Below are 21,996 nucleotides of genomic sequence, written 5' to 3' on the forward strand. Positions count from 1 at the left end.
AATGCTTATTTTCCATATTGCAAGATGAATCCTAAATAAAATACCAAAACACAATTTCTCTTGCCATATTTTTTGGATTGGCATCGGGTATATGGGTCAAGACCCGACTAATTCTAGGGATGCACAAGTCCTCGGCAACTGATCAATAGGTCTTAGAGGCACTAAGGTTTGAATAGAATGGAGGAAAGGCTTTTTACCAAAGAGCGGGATGCTACTCCTGTTTACGGCGGCGGAGGTGCCTTCCAATCACAAAAAAAAAGAGAGAGAGAGAACGAATTTCTTGTAAGCACAGTACAAATTAGACAAAGGGTAAGGACATTGAGTGTTCACACATTCATAATAGACTTTGCCTTAAAATATCATTTAATTGTAATGTTTGAATTTATTCATGTAACTCTCTAATATGTTTGTCAATCGAAGATTTTATCAAAATTAATTACAAGGAATAATGTGATGAAAAGTTTCAACTTTAAGGGAATAATGTGATAAAAAGTTGATGCGGACTGTAGATTAGTCAACAAAGACAGAGAGTTATTGACTACATGATGAAAAGTTTTAATTCAACATGTGTACATAAAAGCCAATTCAGTAGCGTGCCGAATTAGTTAATCTTGAGTTATTTAAAAGCTTAATTTATTAGGACCACCCGATGCTTAATAACTCTTATTTGAGATTATAATTAATTTTATATTATGATCTAACTAGATCTGTATTTACTCATTTAATTTAAATTTTCTTGGTTCTTAAGCCTGAATCTCAACTTTTTTAAAAAAATAGCACCGGGATAGAATCAAATATAAAGCCGAGATTTCGATAATAAAAATGGTTTAATTACAACCATTCATTCTCCATTTCCATTATTTTAACGGGGTTCTTAACATTTATCCTCCACTCCAAAATGAGTAGACAGAGTTGCAACACTTAGTATAAAATGGGAGGAGAGATGTAGCGATGTCAATACCTGCAATACTCATAGTTTCCCCATTTATTGATATCTTGATGTAGTTAGACTTTTTCACCGGGGATCATAAAGAGAGAGAGAGAGAGAGAGAGAGAGAGAGAGATACGGGCTAGTCCTCCGTCCTTCCACCATCGAGATAGAAGGGAATCTTTCTCTCATGGTCTCCTTCCACCGGAGCCACTCTCCCTCTGGCAATTGAAATAAACAGCAGCCACTGGTGACCCTAGATTGTAGAGTTCAGCAAAGTCCCTGGTGTCGAAATTCTGGCGCCATCCAGGGGCATACACTGTTTGCCTGCCTAGTTGCCGGAACAACGCAAAAACAAACCGATGAATTCCTGCTGTCGGCCTTGGGCTCTCGTAGCACACAACCTCTTGCCCTGCGCAAATTATCAATACATGTTTAGTTCAATGTATATACAAAACAACACAAAAAAAGAGCTTACAGTAAAATGGTATATTAGGATCAACCTCCGCACATCAGAGTGAGCTTACTTTCCTAATCAACAAAGACAACCGCAATAAGTCATGGTAATTAGTTGGAACACATATAATATGGCTACGTACGTCAACATCAACCTTTTCACTATCTTTGCCCGCCACAATTCTCATTCACACTTTCTCTTGCGTTTTATAAAATTACATTGACCGTGACCGAAAATGAAATAGACAATGCAAGCTACTTGCCTAAGAACTCTTAGTGTTTCATCGTAGCCTCTAACATCATGCTATCGTGAGAATAGAACCACTGCAAACTCTAGATGTATTAGCGACTCTATTGCAAATATTATTATGGTATTAGTTTATTAATGCATAATGGATTCAATTTAAATTAGACCCGGTAAGATCTATTTAAATACTGCTAAGATAAATCTCTGTGATTATTATGAGATATATTATAGCAATAACATTTTTCAACTAGGCTTTTTAAGAAATAACATTTTTTAAAAATTAATTCTGTTGTAGATATAGCCAAGAACATCTAAAAGAGCTTCGGTGGAAAGGGACCACTTCACAATTAAATTTTGATCCAACCATTCGCCAGCAAAATATTCACTGAAATAGGATCATTAGGAATCATATTTTGAAGAATAATGTTGTCCTAGCTACCGAGATGCTCTACGTACCACAAAATCAGAATATGTTCCATATAGTTAATGTCCCTCTCCACCAATCCTCCACACAAAAAAGATTGAAAGGGTCCTCATGGAATTTTCTAGCCTTTTAATAAGATACTAAAGTAAGTACACTCACCAAAGTTTGCCCCGGTTGTTGCTGGAATATCAGTCACCAACCTGCAAGTTCATGTCACAAGGCAATAGTTTAATTTCAGCTCTTGTTCAAATGAAAATGTAAACAGTCTGTTTAAAGTAAGGGGATGCATGCGCAGAATTCCCGAGCGTTTTAGATTTATAATAAATAATAGTTAACATGTATACGCGCGCGCATTGTTTTTAATATAATGTTAATTTGTTCGTTTCCAGTGAAAGCGAAACGGCAAGATTGTTAGGAAATGAAATCTTTGTCTTTGTCTTCATATAATTTTTTATTTTTACATGAGAATTTAAAAATCTATATATTCTCTATTACAACATGCATAATTTATATACATCATGGCACAGTGGATCATTTGATGGCACGTTGTGAAGCTCTGACATGAAGGTGACCTGGCTGTAAGGTTATTCAGTTAAAGGCATGCAAACAAGATTTGCCTCTTGACCTTATTCAAATAAAAAATTAGTGAAAAGGAAAATATGTAAATTACGAGGAACCGAAAAGGTTGCTCCATATTGCTACCCTTTATCATCGTACATGTAGGACCCGACATCCAAAAAAAAACCCTAGTCAATCCGAGGAAGACCCCCTTTCACAGTTTTGCTTCACTGCCGAGCCACCGGTAAACGACAATTCAAACAAAAAATGAAGCGAAAAGAAAAGAAAAAAGAAGAAGAAATGGAACAAAAAGAAGACAACGAAAGGAACAGGCTGTCAATCAAACAAGAAAGAAAATCACAAGCAGGGGGAAGTACAAAGGTCACGGTCTTCGAATTTACAGTATGCTTTCGGCTTCTTGTAATCTTATGGGTATATATGAAGGACAATGCATGGCATTTGTATAGCTTTTTCCCAGCTCAGTACTTGCTTAATTCCATGAGTGTAAGTCACCCGTCCAGACCAATAATTCCATGAGAGTACTGTTACGAGCTGTAATAACAGATAATAGACAATGCGTTGAGCCAGAGTAATCGTCGACGTACAGGTGAAGTCATTTTTAGAGACCGCTGAAGTAGTTCCATGGTCGGTTAATTAATTAAAGAACGATAGGAGTAAATCGACACTAATAAAACACGTTGCTTTATAAAAAATAATTAGCAGGTTTGATTTGTCTGTGAGACAATCATCCAAGGACTCACCATCACCTTAAATGCAGTGTTTAATCTGGTGTCTGTCAAATAACTACCCCAGTTGAAACCAAGTATCATGTCAGGGAATCTCTTCAATCCAAATTAATAGCCTAAGCTCTCATGCCCCTCTGACTCGCACTTTTGTGTTAGATCTGCTAGAATAGCGAGATTGAAATACAGTGTGGTGTGAGGGAGAGGCCAGTGACCAATACATGGTATTCTCTTTGGTTTGGGTCACTTGAGCTGGGTGCATCAGCGTCCAGTACCATATATTAACCTACGATGAAAGTGAATCTCACTGCTCAGATGTGTGTGTGAGCGCGAGAGAGGGTGGATGTGTGTGTGTGCGAGAGAAAAGCCAGTTACCAATGCAAGTATTCTCTGAGGTTTGGGTTACTTGGGCTGGGTGCATCAGGGTCCACCATAACCTAAGATAGAAGTGAATTTCACCGCTCATCAGGTTTCAAGGAATCCAGAGAATAAATTATACTCGACGAAAGACTAAAGAATAAAAACATTTCTGCGTAAAGGAGGAGGAGGTCATGGTTGGGACTTACCAGAGTGTAGAAGGTCCTTAGATCTTCCCCACCGATATCAACCCTGGGCTGGTTGACAACTTGAGAGGGTTTGAGCTCACAACCATTGTTAACCTCTCTAGAATTGTAAGTGACCCTGAGGGAGATAGATCTTGTGAAGGGGTCCAACACTTCCCCTATAACACGGCCAACACTAAGAGGGTCTCTATCCCTAGGCATTCTTGCACAGCACTGATCAACTTGTATGCAAATACAGTTTGAGTTGTTGAATGAATGTTAGTTGATTTTTTGCAACAATTAATTTAAGAAGATACAACAGCTATTTATATGCTCTTTTGTGGTATATATTTTATTTTATTTACTGCTATGCTGTCAATAGAATCTACCTTGCTTGATTATTTTTCTTTTCTTCTGTTTTGGGGATTCCTAGATGACGTTTTGGGCTTGGGGTGATGCCTCTACGGCTCAAACTCTATTGCATTCGAAGTCCAAGTAGAATAAAGGAGGCCACCATTTTCGCTTTTCTCAAAATTAAACAAAGCCAGTTTCATTTTTCACCTGGTCTAGTGGACAACAGAGCCAGATTGACGTTTTCCCCCCCCCCACCAAGTTCCCTGCGATGTTCAAAATAAGCAAGGATCTCGAAGGCCCTTCTATTAGTGTAAACACATCCCAACATAGGTAAGTAAGTAAGATGATAGAATGCCAGGATATTATTTGAAACTTGAGTTTTGTAGGATACAACAACAATTGTTAATTTCTTTAATGTTAACGTTTTAAAAATATATATGAAAAAGTGATTTTCTCTCGCAAAATAGCTATCTTGCAATAGAATTATCAAATTTCATTTTTGATGAGTTCTGGGACATTTTTCAAGTTCCACGGGATTTCCAAGTGCAAAGTTTTTTTATCTTGTGGATAGATATCCACGAAACTAATAATGGGATCAAACCGATCCAGAAATATATATAGTACAGGGACGGATGGGGTGGAATCTCTTGTTCAGGTACGAGTTGCATTTGGTGCAAGAGTTCTAGGGTTTGAACACCTTTAACCCTATAATAAACTATTCAAGTCTTGCATGCAAGGTTCTCCATGGTCCTTGTCAGTATCCCAAACAATTTGAAATCCTTTTCTCAGTTTCGCCAATAGAAAGATGGAAAAAAATAGAGAGACAGAGACTTCCCGTCGTAAAGAAAGGTCTGGGATCGATATATTTGCCTTGTCAAGTTCAAAGCGGAGCGGAATCTAGAGTTTGAAGGAAGCCAACTGTAACTGTATATATAGTCTAGAACTCACCATAATAGTCCTATCAATCATAGACAGTGCTGCTAATGAAAGCTCTTGCAATCCTTCTATCGCTAATTTTCTTTGCTAATCTCTTTTCCCTTTCCAGTTTTTTAAGCCATCTTTTTCTTGATAGTGAATTTTCTTACCATATATCTTAAATTGAAAGCTTTCATTTTTAGTCCAAGTTATATCTTTAATTGCGAGTGTACACTTACGAATCTTCGCGTTGCTAATTGTTAGTGATGAAAATCGATATCTACGGCTCAAATGTTTACTGTATTTATAACTTATTGATTCTTTATTCATCGGATCTTCAGTATCTATTATCTTGATATTATTTATTGTTAAATACAGATTTTTATTATTGTTGTTGTTTTAAACCTTGACAGGGCAGCCCATGTTCGCCTTCTGAACATCCAACCCAGCATGAAACAGCCACGGTGGAATATAGTGGCAACGGCTCCCCACGCCTCCATGATCTGTCCGCATCAGAAACCATAATTACCTAAAAGATGGAAAGCAGTGCTCCACAGTACGGTGGTGCTTCTTAGTACAAAGGCGGACAATATTCACAGAAAAAAGTATGAAAGGTAACTCGAGACGAGAAGAATACACGTAACTCGAATGTGAAAACAGATCAGGACAGCTGACCCTCCCTCCCTCCCTCCTCCGGGAAGGATCTTTTATGAGGCCACAAAACTCTAAACTGCGGGACCCAATCATAAAGCATGTATGGACCGAATTCCCATAATGTGGGTTGGGGATATATTTGGCTCCAGAATTCGAAAATGTATACGAGTATTTCAGTGGTTGCTTTTTCTTTCTCACCTTTCACTTTTTTCTCTTCTTCTTGATAACACTATTATTCCGAGCGACGAGAACTATCCTAAAATGGAAATCCATTGCTTGGCTGCCAAGCCACGGCCAGTCTCCATCTCGGCATACCCAAAATCAATAGATGCCTTGTTAAACCAATCAGAATGATTTTAAATATTTGATATGTAGCAGTTTTATTTAAGCTGGGTTCGAGTAAAGTTTAAGTACAATCTCAAAGAGCAAAGTCGAGCTTTCGGACAGGTAATGGATACTGCTCTACCTCTGCATGACCTCGGGTCGAATCAATGAATGTCACTGCCCTTGTAACCAAGCAATTATACATTATTACTGAGTAGCTAATATCATTTATATGCAACGCTTGAAGATATATGGAATTGGTGGGGTCCTTATAGAGGCCAATCATGAGTATATAGACTTTCGTATACCAACACACACAAATATAGCCATGCAATCAATGTTCATATTCTATTAGCCCCCCTCAATCTTAGCAAGGGAAGGACCAACGCAAAGATTGGAGCGAGAGATCGGAAACTTCGGAGCAGAGAGACCTTTGATCAACACATCAGTTACTTGCTTATCATTAAAGATAAATCTAACTGAACCGAAAATAATCACCCTCAATACACAGCAAAAGCATTTAAAAATGACATCGATTGACTAACTAAAAGGCAATAAATCGAGATATTAAAGAACCTAGTAGAGCTATGTAAATCGCGCACTTGACTGAATAATAGTATATTTCAAAACCACCAACAATATATAACAACAGTGGACAGTGGAATACAGAATCTAGAAAAAAAAACACTACAGAATAGACACCACTAACAACATGATCGGATTAAATGTGCTACAGCTTGCCCATGCATGCTTGAGAAAAAAGTAGCTATGTGTTACAATGTGCAAACCCGACACTGGCAACTTATACATCAGCAACATAATTTGCTTCTCTGTATATGTGCAGACAGCGTCCACAAATCCCTTGCTTTATTTTTATTTTTTCCAGCAAAACATGATCTCAGCTCAACAATTCTCCAGTATATATGAGCTAGCTGAAGCGTCCCACCAAAATAAATGTATACTTCACGGCAACCTTGTCCTCCTAAGTTTATGAGACGGGTTGAGTCGAGGAGTGTCGACAGAGAACAAGGTGAAGCTGGAGCCACTAGGACAGGTTATAGTTGATGAAACGCGTGGTGTTTAGCAAGAGATGCAAGGAGTTAGCTAAAACCTGGGAATAAAGTAAAATTTGCTAGCAGGAGGGAGCACAAGTCAGCCACATTCAACGACGATATCCGATCTTGTCAAGAATCTGATACCCAAAAGAGAGAGGCCATCTCTCTTGGAGATTCTTCCTCGAGGAAATCAACGAGTGAATGTTTTAAGAGAGTCCAAGGGGTTAAAAAGTCACGGCCGAGTTCAAATTCAGAAAATATCTTTATTTTTTAGAAAATTATCTCCATGGATAAGGAGAAGCAGATCTTTATTTTCAAATAATAGCCTTCTCCCATAAATTTTTCCCATCTGCCCTTGTGTCGATTCGGTAAATATTTCCCATAATCTTTCGATCCAAAAGTCAAATACATACCGGAAACCCAAATCTACCCTTGTGTCAATTCGGTAAATTTGTCCCATAGCATGGTGGCTTTTTGATCAAAAAGTAAAAGACATGCTGGAAAGTGGAAACCCAAAAGGCTCCCGAGAACCTTTTGGTCCACTGCAGTGGACAGACACTCGATTCAACATCAGCATCCAGTAAGGCCACCGCATACTTCAGCGTCAGTTATTTGTCGCTTTTGGTTATTCTTCTATGATGAAAAAAATTAATAAATATAAAAATATATTAGTTGAATAAATAAAGCCATGAAAATAAATTTATTTCTAAAATAGTTTTAAAATAAAATTAATGTATTATCAAAACATGAGGAACTAGAGTGAAAAGTCTCCAAGGATATATTTGTTATTTTTATTTCTATAATATCTTTGTAAAAGATTTTTAATTTCAAAATTACCAACTAAAACATATAAGAATAAAATATTATAGTTTTAAAACACAGTTCGAGTATCAATTTATGGCAAAAATCTAGTTATTGGTTGAGACTCGGGTCATGGGTTAGGCCAACTCGGCTAGAATCAAAATAAAAATGATTATTATCATGGTTTTATATTAAATTTAATACTAGACCCGTGACAAAGCTTGGGTTAGCAATGAGTTTAACATTTGGTTAATGTCAATGTAAGGAAAAAATTGATTATTGCCATGGTTTTAAGAACAGACTTAGAAATCGCTGACTCAGGGTAAGGTCAATGTCATGTGTTAGGAGAGTTGACTTGGGTTAACCTAACTTGATATAGAATAAAAGTGACTATTATTAAATTTTTAAAACTTAACTTAGGATTAACTCGGGATAAGGTTGAGTCATAGATTAGGAAGATCAACCTGCATTAATCTGAGATAATGTAATGATAAAATTTGTATTGTCATAGTCTTAAAAGTTGGTTAAGGATTAATCGAAGCAGAGCTTGAGTCACAAATCAAGAGGGCCAACATGAGTTAATCCCAAGTTAATGAATGAATAAAAATTATTAATGATATAATTTTAAAACTTAGCTCGGGAATTAATCCTATGCAAAGTTTAAGTTACTATTTAAGAGGGCCACCTAGAGTGACTTCGAAAAATTAAAAGATAATAAAAACATACAACAACACGCTTAGATTAAAAAAGAAAAGAAAAGAAAAGAAACCAGGTGCGGTGCGGGTGTGTGTTAGTGAATTTGTGGAAGAGGCTTTCAAACTTTTCCATTTCCTTGCTGGGCAGGGCAACCAGAACACCTGACGCTATTCTTGTCATCGATATCCGGGAAAAGCAAGATAATATCCTTTCTGTGGTACACCACAGGACAGCTGTACCTGGGGCACCCCCATGGATAGTCCACTTCATCAAATCCTTGCACGTAGCATTTGCGTAAGCAGTTAACACGGCATTTGTTTTTTTTTACCATCCTAACTCTTAAAACTTGATATTTATGTGATTAATTTAGAAGGAAGTATAAAAATTATGAAGTTAAATCTCGAATAAATTAAACATTAAATGATGCAATTAAAAAAAAAAATCAACCATAAAAATTTGAGAATAAATTTTCTGCCTAGTATAGTACGGAGCACCCTTAATAGTTACGCAATATTGTAGCCGGAGAAATTGTATGGACACAGTTAATAAAGGAAGGGTATTGAAAGAAAACATTGGGCAAGGATAAGTTGGTTTTTAATGGCATGTGTATATATATATATATATATATATATATATATATATATATATTTATATATATTTACCTGATTCTGTATGCTGAGTCATTTTAGCTATTCCTGACGAATTAAACAGATGTATTCGGAGGAAATCGCCTCTACTTTAAGCCATAAACGCCTTAACAGATGACTGGACCTGGTTACATACAATACAAACTCTTGTTTCCTGTCTTCGACAATAGCAAGGTATCTTCTGTTTCTCCATGCTTCCCAAGGTCAGCACCGAGGCAGCGGGTTCCTGAATCCTATCTTCATCACTGCCAAGTAATTAGTTGAATGAAAGCAGCTTAAAGCTAGCAGGTTTAGGAGCCAACCCATTGGTAATATCTACCAAGTACATATATATAAAAAGGACACCGCAGTATAGAATGATACTCGTGCAGGGCAACCAGAAGATATACACTCCTTGGTGGGGGTGCAACCTTCACAGGGGATTCTTGCACCCAATTGGTGGCTATCACCAATCTGAGAAGAAGTGTTTAGCTAAATCTGGTGTTCGGTCGCTCTGTCCATCATTTTATGGCTGTCATATCATCAGGTAATCAAGGAGAGAATATCGAGCCGAACAATGAATTTTAGTTCCACAATCTATTCAAATCTACGCATTATTTATGTGATATCATGAAACATCAACAGTTAAAGTAAAAAGGAAATACAAAATTGCTGCTCCCCAAAACTTCTTCAAATGTCAATCAAATACACTATAACCACTCTACTACTTATTACTAATTGCATGGAATATACATCTCCAATTACATCACCAGCGGTCCTCAATCGCAGAGATTGCCAAGCCTGAATTTTGATGCATCAAACAGAATTAATCATCTCAGAAGCGTATGTATTATGTACACCCGAAACACCTACAGCCAAAAAAGATAAAACGTCAACTAAAGAAAAGAAACCAAGAATCATTGCCTATGACAAAACCCATTCACAGCTTCATATTTTGGGGGTTGGACTGGTTTCAACTGGGTCTCAACTCTCAACAAGTTGTTGCAAGCAAATGACAGACAGCTGGCAGCTCCGTCTTGAAAACTGGAAGACAAGAAGTTGACCACCCTGTCTATCACTTGATTGACTTTGTAGTTCAGTGTGTGCAAAGGTGGCTTGCTTGAAAACCAAAGGCACTGCACCATTTCAACTGGGTGTCAATTGATGTAAACTGCCATTTGGTCCCCAAACAGTTTGTTAACACTGTTCATCGAGATGAAAGAAAAGCCAGTAGACACAAAGTCATGCAAATGAACTTGAAAAGAAAACAGATTTTAACCAAATGCATCGTAGAAAATGCCCCCTGCAAATGAACTTAAAGGACTCCTGAACCTTGCAAGTAAATAAGCCATAGGGATCCTGAACAAACACCAACTTTTCAGTTTTATTTAAGTAACTTGGATTGATGTGTAGCAATTACCTATTTCAGCAATGTTACACAGTTTCTCCTGTCTAGTTCCGAAGATTACCATAGCTGGTTCGAAGTACTGACTGTACTATCTATAAACACAATAGCACTTGAAAGTAATGTGCTTGTTGGGACACATGCTTTTGAAATGTGAAGTAAATGAGCAGAGGTTTACCAAATAGCACATTGCAAATCTTAAACCTTTCACAAGGTCAAAAGCTACAAGATAATGAGAACGGCACAGAGTTCAGGATTCAGAGGGGCTTACAAGTTTAGTGACACAAAGCTTGAGACAATTTTGAGGCTTCCGGAACAAAATTTTGCAAGAATATTGATGATTACATAAAACTGAATTATACAGCAGCTAGAGCCATCACTCAAAGCAACATTGACAGAAAAGTGACCAGTCATTTTCCTCGAACAGGTGTGATGTGTAGGAGTTTCTATGATTCTTGAACCAATATATTGATTCTTGTTTTTTAAAAAATACAAATTAAACAGAGATATTTATAGAAGTGCAAAGAACTCCAATAGAGATGAGTACCTCAAATATGCACAAAGTATTTTGTTCCAAGGCATATGATCAATGTCCTGAGCTCCCTCCCAATCATTGATATTACCAGATTTTTGTCCTTCATCAACAGCTCTGAGGCATACACATTGAAATCAAGAGCCTTGGGAAATTTTATCCTCCTTGATGTGATCTCAGATACATTTTCCTTCAGTGAAGAGACACCGAGACCTGCCTTTTTCAAGGCTCTTGCTGCAAGTCTTTCAGCCTCTTGACAATGCATTGGGCAGAGGGAGGGGACAGTTGATATCAGAGCTGGTTTCCCACAAAGTACACGCCTCCCTGTGCACTGAATATCCAGGAGTACATTAAGGATACAAATCCAATCATGCTAAAGAAAATGCAACATTTGCAATGAAGAAAAAGTAGTAGAAAGTCACAGGTAATGACAACATAACTCCTCTGGTAGCAATGTATTCTGAACGACACAAATGGTGCCAGTACGAACATCATACTCGCTTTCATGGTGTGTGAACTTAAAATAAAAGTTAAAACACAATATTAGTGTGTAGCTGAACATCAATGTCCTATGCCAGAACCTAATGACATATTGGTACAATTAAACTGTTTAATGTCAAAACATCTCTCCTACAAGTGCACTCTCGGTTGACAAACACATTCATAACCGTTAATTAGCACACTGCCTTCCCAGTCCTTTTTTGGCTGGTGATAAGTGTGACCTGCCAAATGAATCAGTGCCAGTCATCAGAAATTGATCTGCTCAGGAAGGTTAAGTCACTGTAGGCAAAAAGGTGAGGAGGGCAGGCTGGGGAGTGCAAAACCTACCTGCGAATGTCATCAGCTGTAATGTTATCATTTGATGAAAGAGCACAGTCCATCAGTTGAGTAATTGCCTCAGCAATCCTTTTACTCTCTTTGCTTGATGAATCAAAAGTGGTTGCTTTAGATAAAATCTGGTCTTTCTGACATGGGGAATTACTTTTGCTAAAAACAATAAAATGAAATTAAAAAAAACACCTCCCAGCACCAAAGACGAGAATGAGTCTCGTCCTCCAAATTATCAGCATCAACATTAGGCACACCGTACATTACTCTTTGACCAACAAGCAACACAGCATTTTTCACTACTGCAACAGTCAAATTCCCACTCATTTTCACTAACTTCTTATAAATTTCCTCCACCAATTTGGTAAACGACATGCCACTCTCTTCCATTAACAAACCCACCATCGCATTCACATTACTGCACTCATTTCCACTCAAATCTACACCAAACCCAAAACCCATTTTTTGACTCGTCGTTTCTTTGTAATACCCGAATAGCCCTTTCATTTCTCTCTTTAATTCCTCAATCTTGGCTCCTTTCTGTTCACCCCTTATGTTCAAAAGCTGCTGCTGCTGTTTTGCTGTTAATGTTGCTCGCTTTCTCTTCAGCGTTTTCTTTGGTTGATCTTGGCCGTTCGGTTTAGACTCATCTTCGCCGTCGATTGCCATCTTCACCACTTCGGCCATTGCCTTCGCTCCAAATCGAAACCCCAATCTTTGGGATTTTTTTCTGTTGTTGTGGAAAGGAAGATACGACAGTGTTTACTTGAACTATGGGGTTTTCTTCTTCGATGTGCTTCTCGGCCAAGGAGGAGCCCTCGATCTCATTTCTCCCTCCCTCTCTTCTTTGATCTCTTTTAATTATCTTGTTTCTTTTTTTATTTTCAGATTTTCGTTTTTTATCTGAAAAATGGGATATAAGTATGAGAGAAGAGGATGGGATTCGAAATACTTATTGTGATTTTATTTATTTTTATTATATTAAATAGAGAAAGGTATGATTATTTAATCAGAAAAATGGGAAAAATATATATTTCCCGCCAAAATAAAGAGCGGTTTGGCTCCAAAAACCGCCAAGAGATTTTATTGCCTAAAATAAAGCTCCGTTGGTCGCCGGGTGGGTGGCGTTGTAAGTAGATGTCTCCTGTCTATAAGCCCAACTCCAAATCATATTGGTCTTAAAAATGTGTGTCCAGTAAGGCTTGAGCCCAACTCCAATACCACTACGTTGCCTATAAATTCACCTGGATTTGTTCTTTTCATTTTTTACAGTTATCGGCCCAGATTTTATACCCAGCATCTTCTGGGGACGTCGGAATGAAAAATAAAAAATACTATTTTGATTTTTCAATCCTATTTTCCATGTTCCAAGATGAATGCTAAATAAAATAGCAAAACACAATTTCTCTTGCCATTTTCTTTTTTGGATTGGCAACCATATATATATGGGCCGAGATCCGACTAATCCTAGTGATGCACAAGCCCTCAAAAAGGAGTTTCTTGTAAGCACAATAAAGTTAGGTCATGGGCTTTGTCTATGTTTAATGGGTCCATGGAATTGTTTGCATTGGCAAGAGGTGAACATGAAATTTTGGACATGAATTCACTATCGACTCCTAACTCTTTTTATTGGGCTAACATGGTTTCTTATAAAAATATAAAATTTTAAAAAATATTATTAATTGGAAATGGTGTTTTTTATTTTATCTTTTTAAAAAAATATGTTTTTTTTTTGTATTCTATAAAATTATCCTGAATCTCATTACCTTCATCACGAGTCTAGCAAATTTACTTGAGTTGTTTTATTTATAATTTTATTTATTGAATTTTTTTTTATCATTTAATATTGAATTTATTGAGAATTATTTTAGTTATTTAAAGATTAGTCAAATTAATCAAGTCATATCATATTATTAAAATAATTACATGTGAAATATATTAAAATACAATCAGTTATTCTAGATATCTTTACTTTTAACCATTGTAGTGTGTATGTGTGTGAAAATAAAAAACAACTATATTTATGCTATTAAAAAACAATATTCTAAGAGCATCTTCCCAAATAAAATCTATGTTTTATGAGCATCTCCAAAGAAGATGTTATCTTAAAGAGCTAGATTCATAAAATCACATTTTGAATGGTATAAATATTGTTTTTTTTTTTTATCATGTATACTCCAATGAGAAAAAGATACTTGAAAAGCCAATTGTATTGCAATGAACTAAATAAATGTTTTATTTTTTCTTAATGATTTTTATTTTTTTATGACTATATTTAAGCTAATTTGTTGATTTTGACTTTTTTGAGAGATATATAAGAATAATATTTGTATGAAAGAAAATACATCTTAGCATTTTGTTTAGCTTCTCTCTTAAAACATGAAAAACAAGTAAATAAAAACTAAAATATTAATTTTTGGCTCTCCATTTAACACCTATATTGGAGTTGCCTTGGGAAAACCCAACCTTGTACCTATGCTAGCCCTAGGTAGGTTGGAAAGAATCTAAAATCTTGATTTTATTAGAGATTGAGACTGATTAAACTTTAAAGCATGAGCAAACAATAATCCTTTCAATAGTAACAGGGACTGCAACAATTTGATAATTCCATAAACTTTTGCAACCCAATTTATATGATTTGGATTTGACTTCAAGGGAGAATTTTGTATTGAAAATATATCTTTTAACAAAAATCATTTGGGTGTGATACTTGGATCTTCTAAAATTCCTATTCTGAGAGGTTTAAAAAAACATGGGATAGTTACAAGATTATGGGCGTGTTGTGTTGTATAAAGAGAAGACCACAAATGCCAAAAAAAATGGCAGCTTTCATTCATGGGGAATAACGTGTGCATCATCATTGTTATCATTATGCGATTTGACCAGTGACTGTAAACTGACATGATGAAAAGAAAGATAATACACTTTAAAGATCGGGTACTTTGGTAGTTTCCTCGCCATTTGCAAAACAACATAATAATCTAGAATAAATGAGATTAAACATGGATATTGTACATAGATGAGAAGAGAAAAACACCAGCAGGCAAACACACACAGCCTGTAAAAGACAAGTAAAAACAAAACAGGTCGTGGTATGTCAAATAGTTGATTATTCATGCACTGAGAAATACCTTATATCAAGCATATGGTAATTGCCTCGATATAGACCATAGGGTTTTAGAAGCATTCTGGTCTTTTCATTCTTCTATTAGAACACGATACATCGAGGATGTAAAATGTAATTAAAAGTTAGACAAAAATCAAAGAATTTGAGTGTTCACACACTCAGGATAAACTTTACCTTAAAAACATCATTTAACTATAATGTTTAATTTATTCATGTTCTCTTGTATGTTTGTCCATCGAAGATTTTATCAAGATTAATTACAAGTAATAAAGTGAAAGTTGGTGCGGTCTATACATTAGTAAATAAAGATAGAGAGTTATTGACTACATGATGATAAGTTTTAAATCAACATGTGTACATAAAAGCCAATTCTGCAGTATGCCAAATTAGCTAATCTTTAGCTATCTAAAAGTTAATTCATCGGCATCACCTGATGTTTAATGACTCTTATTCGAGATTATACTTTATTTTATACTATGATCTGATTAGATCTATTATTACTAGTTTAATTTAAATTTTATTGGTTTTTAAGCCCTCATCTCAACTTTTTTTTAAAAAAACAGCACTGGAAAAAAATCAAATACAAAGCCGAGATTTCAAGAATAAAAGTGGTTTAATTACAGTCATTCATTCTCCATTTTCATTATTTTAATGGGGTTCTTGTCATTTATCATCCACTCCAAAATGAGTGGACAAAATTGTGACATGTAGTATAAAAATGGAAGAGAGATGTAGCGATCTCGATACCTACAATAATCATAGTTTCCCTATTTTATTGATATCTTGATGTAATTAGACATTTTCATTAGGGATTATAGTGTAAGCTAGATAATATCGTATAAGCAGCCATATTATATATATAGATGGGTTTGTCCTCCGTCTTTCCACCATCAAAATATTTAAAGAGAATCTTTCTCTCATGACCTCCTTCCACCAGAGCCACTCTCCCTCTGACAGTTGAAATAAACCGCGGCTACTGGTGACCCTAGATTGTAGAGTTCAGCAAAGTCCCTGGTGTTGAAATTCTGGCGCCACCCAGGAGGATACACTGTTTGCCTGCCTAGTTGCCGAAACAACACAAAAACAAAACGATGAATTCCTGCTGTCGGCCTTGGGCTCTCATAACACACAACCTCTTGCCCTGCGCAAGTTACCAGTACATGCTTAGTTCATTGCACATACGAAATAACACGAAATAAAAAAAGCATATAGTAAAATGGTATATAAGGATCAACCTTCGCACATCAGACTGAGTTTATTTTCCTAATCAACAAAAACAATTGCAATATGGCTACGTACGTACCCAGTAACCCTTTCACTATCTTTTCCAACCATAATTCTCATTCACACTTTCTCTTGCCTTTTATAAAATTGCATTGATTGTGACTGGAAATGAAAATAGACAATGCTGCTAGCTACTTGCCTAAGAACTCTTAGTGTTTCATCGTAGCCTCCAACATCATGTTATCATGAGAATATAACTACTATAAACTCTAGATGTGTTGGCGGCTCTATTGTAAATATTATTATGGTATTGGCTTATTAATGCAGCATGGATTCAATTTAAATTAGACCTGGCAAGATCCATCTAAATATTGCTAAGATTAATTTACATGCTGCTGAAACGTGATTATTATGAGCTATATTATAGCAATGACATTTTTCAACTAGGTTTTTTTAACAAATAACTCTTTTTAAAAATTAATTAAATTGTAGATATAGTTAAGATCATCTAAAAGAGCTTCGATAGAAAAGGACCACTACACAAGTAAATTTTAATCCAACCATTTGCCAACAAAATATTCACTAAAATAGGATCATTAGGAATCATATTTTAAAGAATAATGTTGTCCTGGCAACTGAGATGCTCTAGAACAAAATCAGAATATGTTCTGTGTAGTTAATGTCCCTCTCTACCAATCCTCCACACAGAAAAGATTGAAAGGGTCCTCATGGAATTTTCTAGTCTTTTAATAATATACTAAAGTAAGTATACTCACCAAAGTTTGCACCGGTAGTTGCTGGAATATCGGTCACCAACCTGCAAGTTCATGTCATAAGGCAATAATTTAATTTCAGCTTTTGTTCAAATGAAAATTAAGATCATGTTTGACTTGTGGTATCATAGGGTACACACACTCGTTTCGTTGTGAGTCAGTTTTTTGTGTAAAAAAATAAATATACATGTTTTTTCAATGTGTTTTTTTATTTTAAAGAATCTAAATTGAAATAAAAAAAACTTATGTGCAAATCTAATAATATAAATTGATAACTATGTGTGCTATAATAAACAATTAAACAGTCATAAACTATAAATAAAGATGACAATTTGAAAATTAAGAGTCAAATGTAGGCCAAGATATTGGTTTCATAACCTGAGTTTAGGAGACGGTTGTTTTGAATGATTTTGTTCACAAAAATTGATTTTTTATATAATTAAATCATAATAAAAATAGACTCAAATTAAATTGATTATATAAATTAAATGCAAAAAAAAAAATTATTATGCAAGGTTACACATTAAAAATATTATCTGAATTTCAATGTTTTTTTAATTTTTTAAAATAAATTTTATTTATACAAATCATAATAGATGAATTAGGTCAATCTCATAATAACTAAAAATTAAATTCTATTTAGAAGAGTATAGATAAATAAAATAAAACAGAGAAAGGATATTAATTCACAAATAAATTTTAAAAATATTTTGAAAATATACATCTAAAAGGGTTCTAATTAAAACAAAACATTTTTTTTAAAATGCCAAGTGTTGTTGGGCAGGGTTTTAATAATAGGCCTGCATGTGAGGACTATAATTTTTTTATTTGTGATTTTTATATATATAAAAAATCAAACGACTTGTAATTTGATATTGCCCGCTTTCTAGCCACTGCAATGCCAAGAAAAAATGGGGCATATACTTTTTCAACCCATTAAAAGATTTTCAACTGATTTTGACCCAAAATATCTTGGAAAACTTGATAAATTCATTCATAATCTTAAAAAACCATCCCAGAATCCATAATCAACCCAATACGAAAAATCTTACGAAGATCATATATGTTTTTCTAGGAAATTTAAAGATGAATAACATCTAATATGAACTCTCCTCGTTAAATGGAATAACTTGAAATCAATATCAATGTTTTTTTTTGAGAAATTGGTGTTAATAAAAATTTTCTCTTTCCGACACTAGATTTCAGCGATTTTCTCTCATCTTTCTTAAGACAGTGATAAAAAAATAAGAAAAATAAAATATTGAAATTAATCTTGTCCTTAAATTTTGGTAAACAAAGAGATTTAATATTTATAATCTAAAAGGTATTGGAATCATAATAAATATTTCTTTCAAACTTTATTAAAGCCACCTATTCCCTTTTGTGCTTTTCGATTAGATTCCTTATCTCTATTAAACAATTGACATATAATGTATTCCAATAAGGGCTAAATAAAAAAAATAAAAGAAAGGACTGTAAACAGTCCGTTTGAAGTAAGGGGATGCATGCGCAGAATTCCCGCGCGTTTTAGATTTATAATAATTAATAGTTATTAATATGTATACGCGCGCGCATTAGGCACGGGCTGATGTGATATTTTCATAATGTTAATTTGTTCGTTTCCAGAGAAAGCGAAACGGCAAGATTTGCCTCTTGACCTTATTCAAATAAAAAATTAGTGAAAAGGAAAATATGTAAATTACGAGGAACCGAAAAGGTTGCTCCATATTGCTACCCATTATCATCGTACATGTAGGACCCGACATCCTAAAAAAAACCCTAGTCAATCCGAGGAAGACCCCCTTTCACAGTTTTGCTTCACTCGCCGAGCCACCAGTAAACGACAATTCAAACAAAAAATGAAGCGAAAAGAAAAGAAAAGAGAAGAAGAAATGGAACAAAAAGAAATCAACGAAAGGAACAGGCTGTCAATCAAACAAGAAAGAAAATCAAAAGCAGGGGGGAAGTACAAAGGTCACGGTCTTCGAATTTACAGTATGCTTTCGGCTTCTTGTAATCTTATGGGAATATATGAAGGACAATGCATGGCATTTGTATAGCTTTTTCCCAGCTCAGTACTTGCTTAATTCCATGAGTGTAAGTCACCCGTCCAGACCAATAATTCCATGAGAGTACTGTTACTAGTTGTAATAACAGATAATAGACAATGCGTTGAGCCATGGTAATCGTCGACGTACAGGTGAAGTCATTTTTAGAGACCGCGGAAGTAGTTCCATGGTCGGTTAATTAGTTAAAGAACGATAGGAGTAAATCGACACTAAAAAAACACGTTGCTTTATAAAAAATAATTAGCAGGTTTGATTTGTCTGTGAGACAATCATCCAAGGACTCACCATCACCTTAAATGCAGTGTTTAATCTGGGGTCTGTCAAATAACTATCCCAGTTGAAACCAAGTATCATGTCAGGGAATCTCTTCAATCCAAATTAATAGCCTAAGCTCTCATGCCCCTCTGACTCGCACTTTTGTGTTAGATCTGCTAGAATAGCGAGATTGAAATACAGTGTGGTGCGAGGGAGAGGCCAGTGACCAATACATGTATTCTCTCAGGTGAAAGTCACTTGAGCTGGGAGCATCAGCGTCCAGTACCATATATTAACTTACGATGAAAGTGAATCTCACTGCTCAGATGTGTGTGCGCGCTCGCGAGAGGGGTGGATGTGTGTGTGTGTGTGCGCGAGAGAAAGGCCAGTTACCAATGCAAGTATTCTCTGAGGTTTGGGTTACTTGGGCTGGGTGCATCAGGGTCCACCATAACCTAAGATAGAAGTGAATTTCAGCGCTCATCAGGTTTAAGAGAATCCAGAGAATAAATTATACTCGACGAAAGACTAAAAAGGTTGGGACTTACCAGAGTGTAGAAGGTCCTTAGATCTTCCCCTCCGATATCAACCCTGGGCTGGTTGACAACGTGAGAGGGTTTGAGCTCACAACCATTGTTAACCTCTCTAGAATTGTAAGTGACCCTGAGGGAGACAGATCTTGTGAAGGGGTCCAACACGTCCCCTATAACGCGGCCAACACTAAGAGGTTCTCTATCCCTAGGCATTCTTGCACAGCACTGATGAACTTGTATGCAAATACAGTTTGAGTTGTTGAATGAATGTTAGTTGATTTAATTTTTGCAACAATTTAAGAAGATACAACAGCTATTTATACACTCTTTTGTGGTATATATTTTATTTTATTTACTGCTATGCTGTCAATAGAATCAACCTTGCTTTATTATTTTCTTCTCTTCTCTTTTGGGGATTCCTAGATGACGTTATGGGCTTGTGGTGATGCCACGACGGAAAACACAAAATTGCATTAATTTGGAGTTCTAGTAGAATAAAGGTGGCCACCTTTTTCGCTTTTCTCAAAATTAAACAAAGCCAGTTTCTTTTTTCACCTGGTCTAGTGGTCTTTGTTCTCAAAAAGAGCCAGATTCACGTTTTCCAACCCCCCCACCAAGCTCCCTGCGATTTTCAAAATAAGCAAGGATCTTGAAGCCCTTCTATTAGTGTAAACACATCCCAACATAGCTAGGTATGAACGTAAGATGATAGAATGCCAGGATATATTATTTGAAACTTGAGTTTTATAGGATACAACAACTATTGATAATTTCTGTTCTATCAGGTAAAAAACTTCGAAGGTATTTGTTGAATTGCCGTGTTAATTTCTTTCATGTCAACGTTTTAAAAATATATAAGAAAGGTGGTTTTCTTTCGCAAAATAGCTATATTTTGCAATAGAATTATCAAATTTCATTTTGATGGTAGTGCAAAGTTTTTTTTATCTTGTGGATAGATCTCCACGAATCTAATAATGGGATCAAACCGATCCAAAAATATATAGTACCTTTTTTTTTTATCTTGTGGATAGATCTCCACGAAACTAATAATGGGGTGGAATCTCTTGTTCAGGTACGAGTTGCATTTGGTGCAAGAGTTCTAGGGTTTGAGCACCTTTAACCCTATAATAAACTATTGCTCGATCGGTCGTTAGGAAAGAAATAATCATTACAGGAAAAGGTGATTAATGGTTTGCTTAATGCGATTTACTAACTGCTAAGTAAATAGTAACTAGTATAATGATGATGTGACAGCTAATGTTTTAATCATACCGGCATTATGACAGTCTGCAGTCTTCTTCACCGTCGCTTGCATTGAAGCTCATCAATTAGATGGAGTCATTCGTCTTAAGAATTCCATCAGCAAACCTGCGGGTGCCATGCACCACCTATCCTTTGCAATTCCTATGGACCCCCTAATTAGCGTGTTGTAATTATTCAAGTCTTGCATGCAAGGTTCTCCATGGTCCTTGTCAGTATCCCAAACAATTTGAAATCCTTTTCTCTCAGTTTTTTCACCAATAGAAAGACTGAAAAAAATAGAGAGACAGGGACTTCCCGTCGTAAAGAAAGGTCGATCTGGGATCGGTATATTTGCCATGTCAAGTTCAAACCACAGGAAAAGCGGAGCGGAATCTAGAGTTCGAAGGAAGGCACCTGTAATTGTATATATAGTCTAAAACTCACCATAGTAGTCCAAGGATTAAAAGGAAGAGAGAAAGAAGAGGGAGAGACAAAGGTCCTTTTCTTTTCTATCCTGTTGGGCGGTTGAGATGAGTCCTATCAATCATAGACAGTGCTGCTAATGAAAGCTCTTGCAATCCTTCTATCACTAATTTTCTTTGCTAATCTCTTTTCCCTTTCCAGTTTTTTAAGCCATCTTTTTCTTGATAGTGAATTTTCTTACCATATATATTTTTCTCTGCTT

The 21,996-nt window shown here is 35.7% G+C and overlaps 3 protein-coding genes across 3 annotated transcripts in view; all 3 read right to left on the reverse strand.

The window, feature by feature from the left end:
- Positions 1 to 960: 960 nt before the first annotated feature.
- On the reverse strand, positions 961 to 4,177 carry LOC118043147 (protein VERNALIZATION 3). Its single transcript, XM_035051010.2, has 4 exons — positions 3,923 to 4,177; positions 3,732 to 3,793; positions 2,215 to 2,255; positions 961 to 1,340 (listed from the first exon to the last, which is right to left on the reverse strand). The coding sequence occupies exons 1-4, from the start codon at positions 4,118 to 4,120 to the stop codon at positions 1,117 to 1,119; spliced, it is 525 nt and encodes a 174-aa protein (XP_034906901.1). The 5' UTR covers positions 4,121 to 4,177; the 3' UTR covers positions 961 to 1,116.
- A 5,744-nt stretch (positions 4,178 to 9,921) lies between these two features.
- LOC118043150 (uncharacterized) overlaps positions 9,922 to 21,996 on the reverse strand; it is a 29,364-nt gene continuing 17,289 nt past the window's right edge. Inside the window, exon 3 of the mRNA XM_073411876.1 lies at positions 9,922 to 10,526. The gene's annotated coding sequence lies outside the window, so the exon portion shown is untranslated. The remainder of the gene's footprint in view (positions 10,527 to 21,996) is intronic.
- On the reverse strand, positions 15,782 to 20,353 carry LOC118043148 (protein VERNALIZATION 3). Its single transcript, XM_035051012.2, has 4 exons — positions 20,085 to 20,353; positions 19,930 to 19,991; positions 17,216 to 17,256; positions 15,782 to 16,356 (listed from the first exon to the last, which is right to left on the reverse strand). Exons 1-4 carry the CDS (start codon positions 20,280 to 20,282, stop codon positions 16,133 to 16,135), a joined length of 525 nt encoding a protein of 174 aa, XP_034906903.1. The 5' UTR covers positions 20,283 to 20,353; the 3' UTR covers positions 15,782 to 16,132.

This window comes from Populus alba, chromosome 10, assembly GCF_005239225.2.
Source record: "Populus alba chromosome 10, ASM523922v2, whole genome shotgun sequence".
NCBI classification, from domain to species: Eukaryota; Viridiplantae; Streptophyta; class Magnoliopsida; order Malpighiales; family Salicaceae; genus Populus; species Populus alba.